General features: G+C 43.4%; 1 protein-coding gene across 2 annotated transcripts in view; it reads right to left on the bottom strand.

Annotated features, from left to right (window-relative positions):
* Positions 1-22,362, bottom strand: part of Rfx4 (regulatory factor X4) — a 161,249-nt gene that overhangs the window by 78,037 nt on the left and 60,850 nt on the right. For both annotated transcript variants that reach the window (XM_058574262.1, XM_058574261.1), the window contains exon 4: positions 20,541-20,664. In XM_058574262.1, the coding sequence (XP_058430245.1) occupies positions 20,541-20,664 (124 nt within the window). The remainder of the gene's footprint in view (positions 1-20,540; positions 20,665-22,362) is intronic.

Below are 22,362 nucleotides of genomic sequence, written 5' to 3'. Positions count from 1 at the left end.
AGCCACAAATCCAGCTCCCCAGGTTCCATGCTGGTACTGGTCCTCCCACCGTTCATACTACATTCTCTCCCAGGACCACCAAGCCCACAGTAACCCCTCCCACCCCTGAGAAACTGCTCTCCTTCTTTGAGTGTCTGTCTCCCACTTTCCCTGTTTCATGTCCCATGAAACCACAGGAGCACCAGACCCCGCTGCTCTTCTCTCTGTACAGATGGATAAACTGAGGCCTGAGACCCTAAGCCATCTACGGAGCTACACAGTTCACAAGATGCCCCCAGCCTGACTGGACACTCCACCACACCAACGTTATTGCTTCTAGATGAATGAAATGTCCCCCAAACCCTTCATTTGTTCCTTCAGTAGCAGCCGTGATATCATTTAGGTCACATTCCTGCATTTCCACATTAAGTGTGTTTGAGGAATGAGATGATTTCTTGTTTCCATCTTCAGGGAAGATTTCTCCCGAGTCCCCTCACTACTCTGAGCCTCTCTGGGCATGCTCTAGCAGCCTCCACTGAGGACAGGCTCCATCTCTCCATATTCCTATAGCTAGGGAAAGTGGAAACAGCCCAGGGGATGGTGATACCACAGGCAGCCCGGTATCTCCTCTTAGGCATCTGCTCACATCCAGAAAAAAGTAGAAATGTTAGGACTGGGGACTTAGCCCAGTGGTAGAGAGTGTGAGACCCAGGATTCCATTTCTAGTATTGGGGAAAAAAAATCTTTTGGTTTGAATAACTGAGGTCACCAAGTAGATTTGCTGATGGAATGATCAGCCCACTCAGAGGTCTCCAACTTTCCTCCAAGGCCACCTGAGTCACCAGTAGCCCACATACTTCTGTCTTTTCTCTCGACTCGTCCTGACCACCTGGTCTTGCACAGTTCTCTGAATGCTCCCCAGGCCCTCCTCTCTCCCTCCTCACCACCGTGTCCTTAAAGGCCTCCTGCCTTCTGTCCCACCCACCCCCTACCCCCAGCATACACTCCACTTCTCCAGGAACCCTGCCCAAGGCCCTGACCAAGGCAGAGCTCTTCCTTTCCAAACCACGGCTGCACCTGTCACTTTCCATCTATAACCCAGTTCCACCCTCCATCTTGACCACATCCTGATCCGACCTGCATCCTCCTGACTCTGCCAGCCCAGGACCATGATCCTCAGCTGGACTGCTGCAAAGTCCCCTCATCACCCTGCTCCAGTCAGGCCCCTCTAGACTAGGTCCACACCCAGAAGGCCCCACCCGATGCCCCCTTCCTTCCAGCTCGCCTCACCCAGTCCCTGTGCTCCAGCCACACTGCATGACCCCATGGTTCCCAGATGTCACGTGCTCTCAAGCCGGACTTTCCCCCAGCTGTTCTCTTTGGCTCCTGCCCCTTGCTGCCTGGCGTCCACTCATCCTTCAAAGCTCATCTTGCACCTATTTCCTCCCAGACATCCTTCCTGGGTGACTTCTTTGGTGACCATAATTATGTGGTCCATCGAATTCTGTTTTAAGTAATTTGTTTTTAAATTGTAAAATAGAAATTGTATTTATGGTATACAATATGATATTTTGAAATATGCCATACCTTGTGAAATGGCTAAATTGAGCTAATTAACATGCGTCAATTCATAATACTTCTCTCTTTTTAAAATGACTGTTTTAAATGTACAGTATGTTGCTATCAATTGTCGTCTCCGTGCTGTACAACAGATCTTTTGAACTCACTCCTCTTTCTAACTGAGCATTTTTTCATGTACTTGTTGATTGATTGTATGTCCTCCTCTGAGAAGTGTCTGTTCAGGTCCTTGGCCCATTTGTTGATTGGGTTGTTTGTTCTCTTATTGTCTAATTTTTTGAGTTCTTTGTATACTCTGGATATTAGGGCTCTACCTGAAGTGTGAGGAGTAAAGATTTGTTCCCAGGATGTAGGCTCCCTATTTACCTCTCTTATTGTTTCTTTTGCTGAGAAAAAACTTTTTAGTTTGAGTAAGTCCCATTTGTTGATTCTAGTTATTAACTTTTGTGCTATGGGTGTCCTATTGAGGAATTTGGAGCCCGACCTCACCGACTGTAGATCGTAGCCAACTTTTTCTTCTATCAGACGGCGCGTCTCTGATTTGATATCAAGCTCCTTGATCCATTTTGAATTCACTTTTGTGCATGGCGAGAGAAAGGGATTCAGTTTCATTTTGTTGCATATGGATTTCCAGTTTTCCCAGCACCATTTGTTGAAGATGCTATCCTTCCTCCATTGCATGCTTTTAGCCCCTTTATCAAATATAAGATAGTTGTAGTTTTGTGGATTGGTTTCTGTGTCCTCTATTCTGTACCATTGGTCCACCCGCCTGTTTTGGTACCAGTACCATGCTGTTTTTGTTACTATTGCTCTGTAGTATAGTTTGAAGTCTGGTATCGCTATACCGCCTGATTCACACTTCCTGCTTAGCATTGTTTTTGCTATTCTGGGTCTTTTATTTTTCCATATGAATTTCATGATTGCCTTCTCTATTTCTACAAGAAATGCCGTTGGGATTTTGATTGGCATTGCATTAAACCTATAGAGAACTTTTGGTAATATCGCCATTTTGATGATTCTAACTGAAATCTTGAGTCTTCTGATGAGCACCTCCCCAGCTCCTCCACAGAATCTCTGTGACTACTCAGTGGTCCATCAGTTCTACAAAGGCCTTCCCTGAGCCTCTCACACTCTACACGAACTGGATCTCCAGCCCATTTTCTACCGAGATTCCTCGAGTTCAACAAGCTGCAGCCTCAAAACCCATAAAGGGGTGGCTGATGGTACAGGGCTCAGATTGTTCAATAGCAGCAGCTGCTGGGCTCCTACTGTCAGTGGGTGTTTTGCCAGGGCCCAAGGGACACGGTGCTGAGCACAACCGAAACAGCCTATATTAAGGAACTGACATCTCAGTCTGTGAGAAGACCAAAATTAAGCAAATGAAAAAGTCACTATCTTATATCAGGGAAATGCCACGGAGGGGAATAAATGCTACTGAGGGATAAGGGAACTTGAAGGTGGGGGTATTGTTTTGCTAGAGTTTGGAGGACTCAGTGGTAATGTGGCATATGAGTGGTGAATAAAGGAAAAGAAGGAATAAACTCTGGCCATCTGAGGGGAGAGAGTTGCAAGAAGAGGGAGCAACCAGTGCAAAGGCCCTGGGGTGGGAGCCAGTTTGATTTATTTCAGGAAGAAAAAGACCAATGTGGCTGGAGCAGAGCCAGAGCACAGGAAAGTGGTAGGAGATGAAGTATGGAGGCTGAGAAGGGTTGATGGGACAGGGCTCGTGTGGGGCACTGCACGCCTTCATAAGCACTTCTGCTTTTACTGAGTGAGATAGGGAGACTTGAGAGGAATTAAGGAGGGGAGTATGGATGAGATCTGACTTAAGGACAAAAGGATCAGTCTGGCTGCTGTGTCGAGGACTGACTGGAGGGGGCAAGGGTGGAAGCAGGAGTAGTCTGCAGGCTACTGCAAGGGTCCAGGCAGGACATAATGCAGCTGAGTACATTCATTCATTGACTCAATAAATGAAAGAATGAATGAATCACTGCTTTCGTCATTGGCCACTGAAGTTGTCAGTGTTGTGTTGATATAAATAATGCTATAAGCAACAGCTTTGTGTATAATGATTTTTTGTTGATATTTTATTCTTGTCTTTGTTTTCTTTTCCCCTCAATATAGTTTCTCAAATGGAAAGCTGCTTGATCAAAGGGGAGAACATGTCTATGTCCTGAAAACACACTGTCAAATTGCTTTCCAGGAAGTGTAGAAGGGCATTAACACTTTGAAAAAATGTGCTAAACTGCAAAGCAGAAAATCCTCTTGTTCCTTCTTCCACGTGAGCCTCGGGTTCCTTCTCTGCTAAGTGATGCTCAGTTCACCCCGCGGACCCAGGCTTGCAGCAGGGTGACGGTGGTAGAGAATGGGCACCCAGGCTGGTCTGCTGGTGGAGGCAGGAGCTCAGCCAGGCAGCCTTCACCGTACCCCTGGCTGCAGGTGAGGAGAGAGCTGAGCAGCTGCCAGGTGGGGTGGGGCAGGGGTCCGTCTGCTAACACCCCACCCTGCCTCCCTTGTCCCTAACCCTAACCCTTCCCCTCCAGCACCATCCTTTCCAGCCTGTTCTCCTCCTGCACAGAATTAGCACTATATACTTTCATCGTTTTAGGTTTTTTCAGAAGATCCTCATCAATCCAGTTACAGGCTTTTGAGACACATCGCGCTCTCCCAAGCACTGGGTTTGTGTGATTAGAATATTTGATGCTGGTTGTGAAAATTCTATTACCTAAAACTAGTTGATGGCCAAATCCTCTCCTCCTCCGAAAAGAGAGAAAGACAATTTGAAATGAGGAAAGGGAAGCGTGTTAGGAGCGGGGTGGGGGATGGGAGGAAGCTCAGTGCCACGTCACATTTCACCCAAATGGAGGTCAAGACTTTTCCCACTCGGAGCAAAGAAAGCGCTGTTGCAGATGGCACCTCCTCCCTGCAGTCGCAACAAAACCCTGTGGGAAGGGGGTTTGGCTTTTTTTTTTTTTAAGTGTTTCTTATGGGCTGCAAATTACAAATTATTCTCTTCTCCTTTCACCAAATAATCAACTGGTCCCTGAATCTGAAAGCCCAGCACAATTTAGTTTGAGTCTCAAAATGCGAGGTCGGTTCAGCCCCATGAAGGCTGTTCAGCTTTTAATTTCTGGAGCAAGACTCAGCAAACAGTAAAACACTTTTGTGGAGCTGTGAAAGTTGAGCTTCGCTGTTTGATAAATGAGCAGACGGGCAGGCAGCCCCTCTTTCTCTTTTTGTGTGGATTCAATGAAGCCTGCCTAAAGAACACCACATGCTGTTCTAGCTACTGATCTAACATTCCGCAACACCCCAGCCTTCCAAATTCCCTTTAATTACTCGCGAATCCCACCCTTCTCTCTTTCAGCCTGGGCAGACAGAGCTGGGGGTTCTGGGGGCGGGGGGTGGGAAGAAGAGAAGTGCTGGAGAAGCTGCTGGAATTCTTTGAGGTGGTGGTCACGTGACTCATTGACACCCTGGAGGATACCCACACGTGAATTTTATGGGTGCAGTTCTTAAAGAAATACCAGTTACAGGCTAGCATTTGGGAAATGACATGTCTAAACAATTACCCTCCTATAAGTAATGAAAAGAGGGACTGACATCCACTGAGCATCGCTGGGGGCCAGGCACTAACCACGAAGTGTTATGCTCAGTATTAAATTTTATTCTAGAAAAGCACTGGAGCAGAGGACCATGGTACCCATGTTACAGGCAAGCACTGGGAGCTAAGGCAGCTCAAGGCTGCTTGGATTCACTGGCTCTGCTCTCCTCTACCTGGAGTCAGCAGGTGTCCACTAACTGCATGAATTCCCCATGTCCTGTGTGGCATTACATCAAAAGACACCTCCAGAGCACATAAGGAAGCCACTCATCTTGCTACAGTCTGCCTCTGTTGGTGACCCTAGGCTGCATTGTCTCCATCAGTTTGATCTCCAAACTTAGTCACCAGGTTTTTGGTTGTTTCCATAAATTCAATCCACCCTCAGTAGGCAACGATTCTCCAACAAGAAGTGATCTAAAAGAGATTCCAGGGCGAAGGAGGACGAACAGATCCCCATACTCATGAGAGGAGACAAAGCTCAGGTGTAGATCAAGAGTCAAGAAGGCTGAAAACAGCTTCCAGAGAGGCTGGGGGTCCCAGTTCAGGGGTCTTCTGGGTGTGGGAAAAGAAAGGCGTTTCCAGTAGCCAGAAAGTAGAAGCGGTTCCTATTTTATAACCAGGTACTGCAGAAACCTTGTGTCTTCTTATTATGAAAACACTTCAGACATGATTTTTTTGAACAAGAGAATGAGAAAAATGATCAGGGAAAAACGTTAGTTAAAGGGGCCTAATTGTTACAAATTATCTGGAAGCGCGATAGTCATTTTCTTTTTGGATTCTAAACCTAGTCCCTTTCTCAGAGGAGAAAAAAGCATGAAGCCTGGTGGTAGGACGAGGACTTTGAAACGTCCTACCTGGATGCTTCCATCTTGAAAGGAGCGTTTGCCAGAGGGATTCTGCTATACTGAAGTAACGCTACCCAGTTAATATTCTTTTATTTTTTTTTTTTTGGTAGCATTTCCTGGATGTAGCGCTGGGGGATTAAAAAGGTAGGCGCACCAGGTTCCAGAGGAAATTTCCCAAGGGAAGTTTCATAATTTCCACAAGAAATTCATACCGAGTGCAATGAGGCAGAAGTAGAATTTCAAATCACATGTGTGGATGGATGAGGATTCTGTTAAAATCCAGGGCTACACAGCTTACCAAGAACCCATTAGTTATCCCTTGAGTGGTATCATGAGAGGAGGGCAACTGCAAGAAGTCTAAAAATTTCCCATGTGGACCCCGTATTGTCTTGGGCTGGCTGGATCAGGTGGCACACGTGCATGAAAGAAGACAGTCACCACACACTGATTTAGCTAGAATGAGGTGAGTTACATAAGATGCAGGTTAAGTTAAAAATGGAATAATTCTGTAGATGATAATAAGAGAGGGTGCGGGAGGAGATGGCAGTGTGTGTGTGATGTGGGAAATTTTTAGAACAATTGTTCTCAAAATTGTTCAGAAGGAAGAGCACCCAGAAGGGTTGGAACATTGATATGTTTGTGATGGTATGTTAAAAACATGATGTACTAAAGTAAAGGAGTGTTGCTATAATACACTGAAATCTAATTGTAACTAACATGCACTGAGCTTTACATTGACCTGGCCCTGTGCTAAGCAGTGTCTTTGTGTGTGTGTGTGTGTGTGTGTGTGTGTGCGCGCGTGCACGCACAGGGAGTGGGTTACAGGGGATTGAACTCAAGGGATTGACCACCGAGCCACATCCCCAGCCCTATTTTGTATTTTATTTAGAGACAGGGTCTCACTGAGTTGCTTAGCACCTTGCTTTTGATGAGGCTGGCTTTGAACTCGCAATCCTCCTGCCTCAGTCTCCTGACCCACCGGGATTACAGGCTATAAAACCACATCCAGCTAAGCAATGTCTTTAAAATTGTTATCTCAGCAATTCTCCAGATGATTGCTCTCATTATTCCATTTGATAGCTGAAAAAACTGAGGCCCAGAGATATTAAGAAATTGCCTGAGTTTATGCAGCTAGTAAGTGGTAGAGCCAAATTTAGCCCCAAACAACTTGACATCAGAATTTTTACAAAGCACTACACTGAGAAGGAATGAACAAAACATGCAATCTGATATGAAAGCCGATATTCTGACTTAGACACTCCATAGCATGTACCAAAGTTTAAGAAAAATATATGCAAGAATTTAAAGTTTTAAAATAGAAAAAAAAATTCTAGCTGTGTCATTAATTTTTTTTTCTTTTGTAAACTGCAAAGAGATCATCACTGAAGGATCCCTCCAGAGTACTCTCATCTTCTGAAGGTGACCATGAAGTGACACAGAAATCAGAAACCATCTACAAATGTGCTAGTGACACACCACCCAAAGATCAGGACTAGAGGCAAGATGGGCAGATTGAAGGGACTCTCAAGGGAAAAAGCCATCATGTTAATGGGAGGACGCACTCATCGCCATTCCAGGTGCACACAGTGCTGAAGCACAGGTCCACGAAACAGGACTTCTCCTCATTGCTCAAGGATGACCAGCAAGGAAGAAGGGGCCAAATATTGGAGGAAGAGCCACATACAGCCCCACCTGCCAATGACCTCAAGGCCTCATTGGAAAAAGGCAAGATATACATAAGCTGAACTGTACAAGTACAGCTCACCTGTCAGCCGGCTCCCCTTCATCTTGCCTCTTGTCTCCACTGTTGTCTTTCCACCACTCCATACTGCCACCAAGTCCAGCCCTCGGGAGTCCAGCCCTGCCCCTAAATGCATGAACTTGGAAAACCACTCAATTTCTATGGGTCTTAATGACCTCATCTGAAAGGTGAGATCACATCACCAGATCTCTAAATCTCAGTGACAACTCAGACATATGGAGACTGTCATGTATTGGCTAGGTGTGGTGACGCAGGCCTGTAATCCCAGTGGTTCAGGGGGCTGAGGCGGGAGGATCACGAGTTCAAAGTCAAAGGCTGAGAACAGCTTCCAGAGAGGGTTAGAAGCATCTTAGCAAGGCCCTAAGCAACTCGGTGAGACCCTGTCTTTAAATAAAATATAAAAAAGGGCTGGGGATATGGCTCAGTGGTTAAGAGCCCCTGGGTTCAATCCCCAGGAACCAAAAAAAAAAGGAAAAAAGAAAAGAACTGATATGCATTAATGAATTATCCTATCCATTCTAGGTACCTTTTTTAGACTTGAATGGAATTGAGCAATCTGAAGCATCAATAAGCTTTCAGGGGAGGTATATTTTTGAAAATAAATGGTCTCCTTATGTACTTAAAGGACATCATCACAACCACCTAGTGCCTATCTATAAATTGGCCTTTTCCTGAAAAGATCAACAACTTGCAGTCCATAAATCATGTCACCATCATGCAGTCTTAGATGATCACACTGAGCCACCTATTACTTCCTCAAAGTGCAGAATATGAGCTTTACAGATGGTTCTCCATTTATGATGGTTCAACTTCAGATTTTTTTACTTTGAGCTGGTGTGAAAGTGACACACTTTTAGCAGAAACTAAACATTGAATTTTTAACTTTGATTTCTCCTGGCTAGAGATTTGCTGTACAATACCTGGCTGTGATGCTGGGCACGGGCAGTGAGTGACTGCCACATGGTCTTGTGGGGGAGCAACCTATACTCTACAGTGCACTATGTTGCTAGTATTTTTGTGATGCAAGTATTCAATAATACAAGAGACATTCAACCCTTTTTTAAAAATAGGATTTGTCTTAGATGATATTGCCCATTTGCAGGCTAATGTAGTTTTCTGAGCATGCTTAAGGTGGGTTAAGTTAAGTTAAATACATATCAGTTTCTTTCTTTTTTCCTTTTTTGTTTTTGTAAAATGTATTTTCCATGTATGGTATCTTCACTTCTGATGGGTTTATCTGGATGTGACCCCACTATAAGTCCAGGAGCATCTGTAGATCCTACACACTTTCAGGATCCTGGGTTCCATTCTATAGATGTGACATATAAGAGGTTGTATGGATAACTGGAATGCCTTTATGTGGACAAAAATGGCTGGTTGCTTACCCCTCCTTCTTACTGACCAATAATTTTGTTTCCAAGAGATAATAGACGACATTTTCCTGCCTCTTTGATAGCCCAGGGCAGCCATGGAGAGGTAAGAGAGAATCACTAGGTTGGGCTCTGGGAAAGTTCCTAAAGAGGACTGATTTGGCTGGGAGTTTTGGGCTTTGCTCCCATTTCCTCTTTTTTCCTACTTATTGCTTGGAATGTGGCTTTGGAGTCCAGCAGCCATTTTGGACCATAAGGTGACACAGAAATCAGAAACCATCTGCTAGGAATGGCAAACCATAAAAATAGGAGGAGGCCGAGTCTCAAATACTTTATAAACCTCTCTACATACAGCTGCGTCATCTTTTCCTAAATGTAGTTTATATAAGAAAAATAAGACCACTGATTTTTCAAGCCTCCGTTTAGGGATGGGAAATGTGAATTTTGCCCACATCCCCAACACAATTCCAAACTGATATACCTTCAGATTTCCACCCAGGGTTTACTTAAAGAAGAGGCTCCAGTGTTTAGCTCCTTTTATTGCACTCTGCTATCAACAACATAGATCCTGAAATCAGCTATCACCTGGGAACAAAAAATAACATTCTACTTCCAGTTTCCGGTTCCACATGTAAGGAGCTAGGGAAGTTGGTCACTCTGTCCCCAAAATAAGTAAAACACGGAACAAACTGAAAAATCAACAACCCTTCTTGGATTCTGGGAGAAGGACACAGGGCAAATGACTGCCCCCAAGACTGAAGAGACATTTGGGGAGCTGCAACTGACTGGAACAGACACTCCTGAGGGGCTGGGACCCACTGCCAGGGGAGGGAACCTGAGCTGGAGTTGGTGAGTTGCTAAAGGTTCCGTGAGGACAAGTCTGAGAGATAGAATACGACTCTGGGGGGATCTGGTAATAGGGGTCCCACACAAAATTGTGAGTTTACCCCCAGGAGCTCAACCAGGTTCCCACAGTAAATATTAAAGGAAAATCCACTCATGCTTCTATCAGTGGGGAAGGGAAAAGGAACCATTTTGTGATATGCCAGAGTACTCCCAAGGGCTGCCCTCGGGAGAAAATAGCTAACTGAAGCTTAACCTTCTGGACTTTTATCAAAGCCTAACAAACCTGGAAGGAAGGGAAATAATCAACTCCAGTCAACTCCAGCCTTCTATGAGTAAGAAGCCAACTCTAGCAGTCCTATCAGGAGGGTGGGGGAGAGCCTAGAAACACCTATGAAGTTCACGGTCCAGAGGTGGAGACTCACTAAAGGACTGAGACCTAGTCATAGAACTAGAGAACACTCCCCCAACCCACCCCCCACACCTTACCACCACAATTCCAAAGGAATTTCTTTCAACTGATACCGCATGCCCAGGCAGCAAGTAAAAGTTACAAGGCAGACTAAAAGGTAAAAAAAAAAAAAAAAAAAAACACATTTCGAAGATACAGAGCAAACATCAGAATCAGACATGGCAGAAACTTTGGAATTCAAAATAATTATGAATTACTTGCTAAGGGGCATCATGGATAAAGAACAGCATGCAAGAACAGATAGGTAATATAAGCGAGGGATAAAAATTCTAAGAAAGAACTGGAAAGATACACTAGAGAAAAAAAAAAACATTATAGCCAAAATGAATGCCTTTGATGGACTAATTTGGTGACTGGACACAGTTGAGGAAATTATCTGAGCTTGACAAACTCTGAAATACAAACTCTGAAAACAGAAAAGCAAAGAGGACAAAGATGGTGGGGATGGGGGGAGAACAGAATGTCCAGGACTATGAGGGCAATTATGGAAGATGCAAATACGCATAGTAGGAATATCAGAAGGAAGAGGACAGAAGAAATATTAGAAACTACACTGGGCTGGGATTGTGGCTCAGCGGTAGAGCGCTCGCCTAGCACGGGCGGGACCCGGGTTTGATTCTCAGCACCACATAAAAATAAAGGCATTGTGTTGTGTCCATCTACAAAAAAAAAGATATTCTCTCTCTCTCTCAAAAAAAAAAAAAAAGAAAGAAAGAAAAGAAAAGAAAAGAAACTATAGTGACTGAGAATTTCTCAGAGTTACTGTGAGATGATAAATCATAGATGTAAGAAAAAAACAAAACAAAACAAAAAACCTTGGATGGTGGAAATCAGAGGGGAAAAAAATCTTACCTACAGAAGAACAAAGATAAGAATTGTATCTGAATTCTCCTTAAAAATTAATTAATCAAGAAGAAAGTGGGATGGAATGTTTAAAGTGCTGAGAGAAAGAATAATTCCACCAACCTAGAATTCTGCACACTGCAAAATTATCCTTCAAGAGAGAATAAATAAATAAATGAATAAATAAATACAGACCTTCTCAGACAAGCAAAAAATTAAGGAAATTTGACTCCAGTAGATCTACCTCACAAGAAATGTTAAAATAAATTTCTTTAGAGAGAAGGAAATTGATATAGATCAGACTCTTAGACCTACATAAAGGAAATGTAGTAAAAAAGGAATAAATGAAAGTAAAATTAAAATCTCTAGTTATTAATTGATCTAACAGCTACTTGGGAGGCTGATGCAGGAGGACCACAAGTTCAAGGCTCACCAGGAACTGTCTCAAAATAAAATAAAAAGGGCAGGGAATGTAGCTCACCAGTAGAGCACTCACCTAGCATGCACAGAGCTCTGGGTTCAATGTGCAATAGTGGGGGGTGGGGAAGGTATAACTGATATGGTTAAAAAAAAAAGAGGAAGCAGGGGCTGGAGATATAGCTGAGTTGGTAGAGTGCTTGCCTTGCATGCACAAGGCCCTGGGTTCAGTCCCCAGCACAAAAATAAATAAATAAATGAGAGAGAGAGAGAGAGAGAGAGATTATCATACAAAATGCCCAACTAAAACCACAAAGGGTAGAAAAAGAATAGAAGATAGAAATAAAAACAGAACAAGGGCAACAAATAGAAAACAGTAACAACTATGGTAGATATTAATCCCGCTGTATCAATAATCACTTTAAACACCAGTGGTCGAAATGCATTAATTAACACAGAGGTTGTCAGCGTGGATCAAAAAACACAATTTGACCATACATCACCTACACAAAGCCCATTTAAAATATAAAGATATATAATGAAAAGTAAATGGATAAAGAAGAAAGTACTAAGCTAACACTCATCAAGAGAAGCAGGAGTAGCTAAATTCATTTCAGTCAAAACACACTTCAGGGCAAGGAAAGGCATCACTGATAAAGGAGGACATTACATAATAGGGGGGTCAATTCTCTAAGAAGGCAGAATAATCCTTAAAGTACTTGTGCTTAACAATAGTGCACTTAACTACATGAGGAAAAAATATAGAATAGTGAGGAGAAATTTAGGAATCCACTATCATAGTTGGAGATTTCAACACCTCTCTCTCAGGAACGGACAGATCCAGTAGGCAGAGGACCAGTAAGACACCATGATCAGAGGGATATAGTTGAGATTTACAGACTACTTCATCCTACAACAGCAGCTCACACATTCTTCTTCTCAAACTCACATAGAATGTTCATACATTCTGGGTCATAAAATACAACTCAACAAATTTTAAAGACTAGAAATCATATAATTTCTTTTATCAGGCCACAACAGAATTGAACTAGAAATCAATAACAAACAGATAACTGGAAAATCCCCAAACACTGGGAAATGAAGCAACACACTTCTAAACAACACATAGGCAAAAAATAAATCCCAAGAGAAGTTTAAAAATATAAAATGAAAACACATCAAAATTTGTAGGATGCAATGAAAGCAATGCTTAGAGGAAAATATATATAATTAAATGCATGTATAGGAAAAGAAGATATATCTAAAACCAATACTTAGTTTCCATCTTAAAAAACTAGAAAGAAAAAAAAAGAAGAGCAAATTATATCCAAAGCAAGAAGACAAAAAGGAATCATAGGAAGCAGAGGATAAATCATGGAATTGAAACCACAAATCAATAGAGAGTATTCACGAAACCAAAAGCTGGTTCTTTGAAAAAAATTAATAAAATTGATAATCCCATAGCCAGACTAAGTAAAAGAGAAGGCACAATTTCTAATATCAAAAATGAAATAAGGGACATCACTACAGGTCCTACACAGCAAAAGGGGAATAAAGGAATGACTTTATGCCCATCAACTTGATAACCGAGAAGCAATGGGCAATTTCTTGAAAGACAATATTTGCCAAATCTCACATAAGAAGAAATAGACAATAATATATCTATTAAAGAAAGAGATCAATGATTAATAATCTTTCAAAACAGAAGGCACCCGGCCCCAAATATACTCACTCATGAATTCTACTGAACATTTAATAAAGAAATTATACAAATTCTGTACAAATTCTTTCAGAGGATGGAAGCAGAGGAAATGCTTCCTAGCTCTTTCTATGAGATCAGCAGTATCCCAACACCAAAATGAGACAAGAACATTAAAAGAAAATCAGAGACAACATTTCTTATGAATATAGATGCAAAAATCCTCAACAGAATATTAACAAATTGAATCCAACCATGTCTAAAAGGAATTTTATGTCATGACCAAGTGGGATTTATCCCAGGCATACATAGCTGATTTCACATTTGAAAAATCAATTACTATAATCCATGATGTCAATGAGCTTAAAAAAATTATATGATTATATTAGTAAATGTAGAAATAGCATTTGACAGAATCCAATACCCATTTGTGATTTTTAAAAAACTCTGTGAACTAGACATAGAGAAGAACTTCCTCAACTTGATAGGGGGTATCTACAAAAAGCCCATAGCTAACATCATACATAATGGTAAGAAACTCAAAGTTTTCAATGGAAAGTCGTTCTCTCTTACCACTACTTTTCAACACCCTACTGGAAGCTTTAGCTAATGAAAGAAGACAAGAAAAAAAAACAAAATATATGAATTGGGAAGGAAGAAGTAAAACTTTGTTCACAGATTACATGATTGTCTATATAGAAAATCTTTCCAAGATTTAGTTAAACAGAAAACAAACAAAAACCTCCTAGAACTATAAAGAAATTACAGCAAGGTTGTAGGATACAAGGCTAATATGCAAAAATCAATTGCTTAGGAGTGCTTGGAAAGCAACTTGTGAGGTAGAGATGTTCTTTGCTCGAAGCCCGAGTTCCAGTTTATCCTCTGGGAAGGCTTACTTAGCTACTGGCTAAATGCACTGATGCTCCATCTCAGTGCAAGTTGAGTTTTTGTTTTAGAGTCTCCAAAAGACAGTGGAAAAGAAGAAAGATGATTTTGTAAAATTAAAATAGCCATTTCAACTTCCATGAGTCTCCCAGGGCTGCAGGTTGGGGGACGGGGACACTAGTACTGGCGTTTCCCAGAACAGACCTCCCTAGATCTCAGGCTGTCCCTCGTCCCCCTCCTATGGGGGCAGCAGTTCCTTCTCTGCGCCCCTCAAGTCCTTGCATCCCTAGCTCAGGAGGCTCACTTGCCATCTTCTTTGCAGTCACTCTTCAGCGTATGTCCCCTCTGCAGGGCTCGTACCTCAGGGCCCACTCCTTCACCGTGGAGCTCAGCTCCCAGTAGTGGGAGGGCAGGGCCCACAACAGACATGAGATGAGTGAATATTGAACAAATGGGTGGACTCAAGTATTGAGGAGGAAGCAGAATGGGCAGTGCTGGCGAGGGTGTTCACGGCACCATGAACACCCCAGCTGGGAAGACTGGAGGGGCCTTTGTCCACTGCGATGACCAGCACACTTACCCCTTGAAGTATAGAGAGGCTGAGATTTCTTTTCCAAATTTCATTATTTAGAAGGTCAGCCGGTGACAGTTATTGACTTTATCAAAGTCAAAAGGACAAAACCTGCCTCCACACATACCCACCCTGTCTCCAAAACAACTTATTTCATGTAAATGAGATGGTTAAAGGCATGGAACCTGGGTCCACATCCTGAATCCACCACTTACTTGCTGTGTGACCTTGAGCAAGTCACCTAATTCCTCTGGTACTCATTTACTCATCCACAAAATGGGAATAATTATAGTTCTTACCTCATAGAGATTTTGGGGGGATTAGGTGAAACTGACATATGAAAAGTTCTTAGAACAGTGCCAGGTACACGTAAAGCCCTATGCAAATGTTTGCTATTTAATTTTATGAGTAAATTTAATTAAACTTATTTAATTAAATGTTGCATTCTAAATTAGACAGAGCTAGACACTTCTATCATCTATTAAAAAGAATTGCCTATTACGGCTGGCTATAACTCAGTGGTAGAGTGCTTGCCTAACAGGCATGAAGCCCTGGGTTCACACACACACAAAAAAACTAATTGTCTACTAATAAATCATTTTAAGCTTAGGCAACTGAGCTGGGTATGATGTCATGTGTATGCTAATCTTGATTCCTATCACCTTGTGTTTGTTTCAATTTATTGTTCTGTTGTTCTCTAAAAATTTATTTCACTGCTTTTGGGGGAAAGCTAGAGTTATATTTGGGAAGTGTTTTTTCTCAATCTGATGAGCCTGGAGGGACCTGTCGCAGGGGGAAAGGTCAGGGGGAACAGATCAAAGCAAGTCCCCTCCCTCACTGCAGGTCCCCAAACTGGGCACAGTAGAATTGAGAGGGGAGGGAGAGTTTTGAAGTGGATGGGAATTCAGTTTTAAATTGGAGAACTGATCTGAACTTTTAGCGTCTATGAGAATCTAAATTATTGAGAAGAGGTTTGTCCTTATAATTAATAACCAAAAAGCTCTTAAATCTGCCACGAAAGCATCAGTTTTCAGGAAGAGAGGTTAGCGACAGCCAAACAGAACACAGCAGAGTGGCTTTCTGCCTATGCTTCTTGGAGTTCACCTCTTTCACAGTTACACTTGCTGGGGCTCCTCTGAGGTCTCTAAGAGGCAGTTTAACCCTGGAAGCGCAGTGAGCTGGCCCCAAACCTTCTACACTGGGGCTGCGGGTGACTCCCCCGTCACCTGAAGTGCTGCAGCAGCCCCAGATAGGGCGAGCAGGAGGCAGACTAGAGAACACATCACTTCAGCACTGGGACCAGAGCCACAGGCGCTCTCCACACAGGGTCAGCCAGGAAGAGCACGGAAAAGGCCCCACCTGACTCCCGTTCCCTTCCCTCCACCCCCTCCTCCTCCACAGCCTCCAGCCCTCATCCCCAAGAAGCCAGAAAAGGAAAGGGCCTGATCAACCCTCTTTCCCAGGGCAAATTCCAAGCCACTGGACAGCAGAAGCTCCAGCTTAGATGTGAGGCTGACCTTTTACGTGGGATTGACTGGACTTTTTAATAGCCAGGAATGAGTTGTAATTATCCAACCAAAACAGATGTGATGGCTGAACAGGGGACTGGGCTGTGGGATTTCCCTCTGTGTCATCCAAGGGCAGAGGAGGAGTTAGAGCTTTAAGGCAGCTCTTCACAGTCAAAGCAGCCGTTTCCATGTGTACCTCGGCCAGCCCACCCCTACTCAGTAAAGGGGCTGCTGGACATGGACACAGGATCCATTTCCCATGGTTTCCACACAGGTTGGACATGTTCACATGAGTCTCATGGTCCATGGCGGGAATATTTATGTAAGCCAGTCAACCTTTAGCAAGTATCTGAGGGCTTATGAGGTGCCAGGCCCTGCTCTGGGAGTTGGGGGATGCCTTAAAAAAATAAGAAAGGCCTTCTGGAGCTTCCACTCCAGGGAAGGAGACCAGCAAAGCAAGTAATGACACAATGTTATATAGACATATACATACAGATGTGTACATGTCACACACATACACAAACACACACATACACACATTTGCTGTTTTTTCTCAGTCTGACAAAGTCTAGAGCAGCAGGAGGGACAGGTACCTGACTTTATGGTACACACACACAGAGAGATAGATAATACATGTCTGTATAAACACATATACATGATACAACATATATATATATACCTGGGGGGATAGATCATATAGTGATGAGTGCTATGAAGACGAAGCATGGTAACATGGTAAGCAAGTAGAGGAGGTGGGATGAAGTGGGACTAATTTTAGATAACGGTCATTTCTTCCACTGGCAGAGCATGTCACAATTTTAAACAACAGTCTCACAAGCTCTGTCTTGTTTTATCCCTAGAGTCACTTGGTGAGGGACTAATCCAGTCTGAAGGTAAGGAAATGGGAGCTCAGCAAAGTTAAGTGCCTCCAAGCCAGGTGACCTTTTATCATTCCAGCCAACAGCAAAAGCAGGCGTGACGCTGGTGCAGCTCGAAGCTTCGGCGCTCCCTGTACATCCTAAGTTAATTCTGGAACCAAAGTCAGTACAACGTTCCTGGAAGCCAGCATCATGGAGCATGGCCGTGGACTGGGAAAGGGGCTTTACATTTCAGAACTTGCAGCAAAGCAACTGCTGCCATCCATTTCATCAAGAGCAGTGTCCCCACCAGGCCCCAGGGACAGCGTTGGTGCTGTCACCTCAGCCCATGGGCAAGCTGAATGGGGACTACTATCGATATATTTTCTCTCTAAAAATGAATTGTAATACTGAGTCTCGCCTGCACTGAGCTAAGGGTTTGTGGCTGAATCAGGAAAGGCTGTCCATGACTGCATCCCAAGGCAGAACATCCGGTCCTTCTCTCTGCGGGGGACAAAGGCTGGCCCTTCAGGGAAGGTGAATGGATCTTGGTTTCCAGTTCAACAAGCTCCCAGTGGGAACCCTCAGGAGGCACCTTCTGTCCTCTGCAGCTGGAAGGACAGCCCCAATCCCAGCGTATTTCAACTTGATGGTGAGACAGCCGTAGAGAGCATTTGTATGTATGCTCTTAATACTGTTCAAGTATGACTTTGCTTTTGGACTGAAGATAAGACTGTTTGGATGCTTTTTAAATGGCCATTTTGGAAGCACTATAATTTGTTTTAGGGAGGAATTTATTTTTTGGAAAAATATCTTGAAAAGCCATTTGGTGTAAGTGAAGCCTCTATGTGGGCAGACATGTCAACAGGAACTAAGGATCTAAGAAGACAGGAAATTTGATAGGGTTTGTCCCAAGAAGGAAGGGGAGAGAAAAATGAGAAAGAAAAGGGAATGGGAGAGGAGTGGGAGATAATAGAGTGGAGAAGGGCTGGGACCAAGGATGGGAGAAGTTGAAGACCAATAAACCTCCACTGTTGTGGGAACCTGAAGAAAATTGGCAGATGGGGGATGTCTATCTCTGTCCTGGCAAACCCCCTTACAAATGTCAGCCTACTTCTGTGGACTGCCTCATGAAGAGCAAAGAGAGTGCCGTGTTTCATCTCTATGGTGTAGAACAGGGCTGTCCAATAGAACTTTCTGTGATGATGGAGCACCATCCAATGGAAGCCCCAGTCACAGGTGACTCCTGAGCAGATGCAGGTGGGTCATTATGACAGCTAGTGAACTGGGTTTTGGATGGCCACATGTGGCTATGAGTACTGTACCAAACAGCACAGGGGTAGAGAAAGGGGACATCCACAGAGGGAAGAGTCGTGCATCACAGTGATGCTGAGAATATAATCACCTTGGAATCTGCTGAAATCCGGGACAGACTTGAGAGCTAAAACGGGAATGGAACTGGGGGGGTGATGGGAAGGGGTGGACTTCAACCAGTTTTACCTGGAACATGAGGTCAAGGAAGCCCCAGGCTGACATTAGGAATATCGAGTATTTGAGAAAAAAGAAATTGAGGGCCTTTACATAGGCAATTGAAGTTTCTAAAAATGGTGAGAGTTTTCTTTTCTTTCTTTTTTTTTTCATTTTCCAGAATCTAAGCTAATGAATGCGTGTTTACACCTGTGCACAAGCATCTCATGAAGACTCTGTAGCACCAACAGCTGTGATGGGTGGCACATGGCAGGTACTTAATAAATACCTGGGTTACCAGATGAGTGAGTGAACGGTACCTTCCATCATCTACCAACATCATCTCCCTTGATCCTACAACATCCCCCAAGGAAGTGGAGACGCAGAGGCTGAGAGGCTGAGTGGCAAGTCCAAGATTCCCCGTCTTTTGGCTCCCCCAACTTGCCCATGCATCCAGATATCAGAGGCCTTCTCTGGCCTCTCCAGGGTGCCTGCCCTGAGGAAGTGCAGAGATGCCAGTGGAAACTGCAGCACCACGACACCTGGCGCAGCTCTGCTGTGACCCCCTTCACAGTGTGCTCTGGCGTCCCCGCCTGCCAGGCTGCGTTTCTTTCTGGGACCCCTACCACTAGTTACCACGGTGCCTGCCATCAAGCCATCTCTTCAACACTAAGGGACTCAAGAGATAAATGAATGGAAGAGTAAAGGAGGTTTCTCCATTGACTTTTTAGAAGCTTCCTTCAGCTTGGAGAAATAACATTAATGCCTCACAAAAACATGTTTCCTCCAGAGTCCACATGGAGCATCTTCCCCATTCACTGAATGAAGTCAATTCTCAGCCACTCGGTTTTGGGACTCTCCAGCATGTTTGGCTCAGACCTGACCCTGCACTTTTATTTTATTTGTTTGTTTGTTTATTTATTTATTTTCCTGTTGATGATTTATCTGTTGGGGATCTGAAAAGGGAATTCCTGAAACTGGCCTCTTTATGCCATTTCAGTCCTTGATAAATCCATTTTCAGAAAACTGGTAAAGAATGGGGTGGGGAGCAGATCAAGCTTGCTACTTCTTGTTAGCAGATGCCCTAAAATTACAGTTTTAAAAAAAATCTAATAAAAGAGCTAATACAAGAAAGAAGAGTTTGGATGTATTGACTCACGTTGAATGGGATTTGTGCTTGTGTGTGTGTGTAAAATCCAGACTTTCAGCCATAAACAAATAAGTGATTGGACTTAAAGAATGCACTAACAGCTTTCATTGACCTGTTAAGTAGGAGTGATCAGTGCTAATAATTTTTTGCATACATAGCCTAAGCATAGAATATATTCTTATCATGATAGTGTCAGGCCTGCAGTGATGTTACCAAGAGTTTTAATCCTTGCCAAGGACTCCCAAACCTCCAATCTGATGATACAGAACCATTTCCCAGTTTCTCCAAAGTATTCATGTTACTAAGCCAAGCAGTTTGCCCGACCCTGACTCAATTGAGATACACTTGATACACTCAATGTTTCCCACTCAGAAATTAAATACAGAGGAAATTCAAGTGAGACATTTACTTCTAACTTTAAACCATTTCTCAATTGTTTGAAAATTTTTATAGGCAAGTATTACCAAGTACTTTCGAATTACTTTGCTTTGGTGTTTGATTTGAGATTGCTTTGTTAAAACTGTTTGATTGAATTTTTTTTCATGAAAATATTACAGTAAAGCATTTATTTTGATAACTTTAACAAACAAGAACAAAAATACTTTAAAATGCTTAACGACTACAAAGATAACTCAAAGTTTCTGGGGCCAAGGGGTGGGGTGGGTATCAGCCAGGTGAGGCTGGACTCACCTTCCCAAAGCTGGCGGCATTGACAGGCTGAGTATCATTCTTCTCACAGAAATCCAGGTAATGCATGTAGAGGGCACTGCGGGGAATACAGACACCCTCCGCAATCTCATAGTTCTCCTCCAGCCTAGGGGGAAAAAAATGTCCAGTGAGTGATAAATGCGTCACCTTCCCCAAGCAACAGGGGTTCTTTCTTTCCAGTCCTCTTTTGGAGCTGGACAGACCTCAGAAGTCACTCTCCTCCTACAGATGGGGAAACTGGGACTCAGGAAGACAAAGTGAGCTGTGTAAGGTCACGCATGGACTCAGTGACCTTGCACTAATCAGGATCAGAATCCTGTGCCTTTGGGTATGATCTCAGCCCACTTTTTCAGTCCAAATCCCTAGACCCTCTGCTCCTTACTCTCATTGTCCTTCATGAGTTCTGGCTAGATCAGGTCCCCCCAGACTCCCAAACTCTTCAGGATATTGCAGATAGCCTGCTCTGCCAGGTTTCAAAAACACAACTGTCTGTGGAGCCATTTCTAGTGGGTAGAAGCCAAAGGATGATGATGTCACCATCTTGGAGTGTCTCGGTTGACAAGAGCAGCAAAGAAGGATTGATCGTCTAGGGAAACAGATGCCCAAGTAGAGGTTGTAGAAAGAGCTGGAAAGACACTGATCCTCTGAATGGAGGGAGGATTAGTGTCACAGTAGGGAGGTAAGCCCTTGATTACTTTAGGATCACCTTCTCCTCTGCTGTATAAGGATTAATGACCCTGTAACCAATACCTTCTCAATGAGTACAGTTAGGGGTTCTGTAGGAGAGAGCTCTCTAACTGGATTCAAATCCCAGCCTTGTCACTTGCAAGTTACTTAACCTCATGCCCCAATCTCCCTTCGGAGGTGATGATTTGTAATTGCCTGCTAAGGTAAAGGACTATCAGACCGGATAACACATGACATGCATTTGCGAGGTGCCTATCGCACACATGGCAAATGCCCGGGGGACCTCATCATCTCCATACTTCATCTCCATAAATATCCTAGGCTCCCATCTGTCCACACTCTGGGATATTGGAGATATAAAAGAAAACTAGATAATTTTTTTTTTTAATTTTTGACCCAAACACCCAGAAGTTAGGCATTCAAATGAATCCTGTGCCCACGGTCATAGATACTTTGGAAGATTAAACACCTCTTCCAGTAAAACTGCTGTGGCACTTGACAATTTGGGAATTTCTCTTTGGACCTTGTCTTCAAAGCCTGGGGCATATACTGTTCAATAAACTCACCAACAGAAAAGATTTCTCCTTTGATTATGAATTGGATTTTAGGAATCAACCCCAAGCCATTTGGAACCAAGTCTGGGGGATAAAGTGGCAAATAGTTCTTTCCTCTCAAATTTTTTTTTTGGGGAGGAGGGGGGATAAGCCATGACTCTAAAGCAATGAAATAAATGTCCTCAAGTGGCTTCAAACTCTCTCTGAGAGCACTTGCCAAAGAAGTGGTCCAGCACTGTCGTAACTCAAGTGGAATGAGGACACGGCCTCCCAAGGTGCCCACTTGAAAGGGCAGTGCTCATTCAGCTCCTTCCAACATGTGGTTGAAAAAAAATCATTTCAATCCTTTCATATTGAAACCCCATGTATGAATGCAACCCTAGGGTCACTAGGGTAAAGAACGAAGCCTAGTGCAGAGTGGTCCCAATCATTTCATCCATTGCCACCTCTTCTGGGAAGGGGAACACTGAGTGACCCCTGATAATTTTCAGAAATGTTCCAGGAGATGGTTTATATATTCCTTTCTAGGTAACCAAATGCACTGAGACTGGATAGTGTCTGAG

The sequence above is a fragment of the Marmota monax genome, unplaced genomic scaffold, assembly GCF_021218885.2.
Source record: "Marmota monax isolate L192 unplaced genomic scaffold, Marmota_monax_Labrador192_F-V1.1 WCK01_AAM20220418_F8-fsc00051, whole genome shotgun sequence".
NCBI classification, from domain to species: Eukaryota; Metazoa; Chordata; class Mammalia; order Rodentia; family Sciuridae; genus Marmota; species Marmota monax.
Note: the sequence above shows the minus strand (reverse complement) of the source record. Positions and strands in the feature narration are given on the sequence as shown.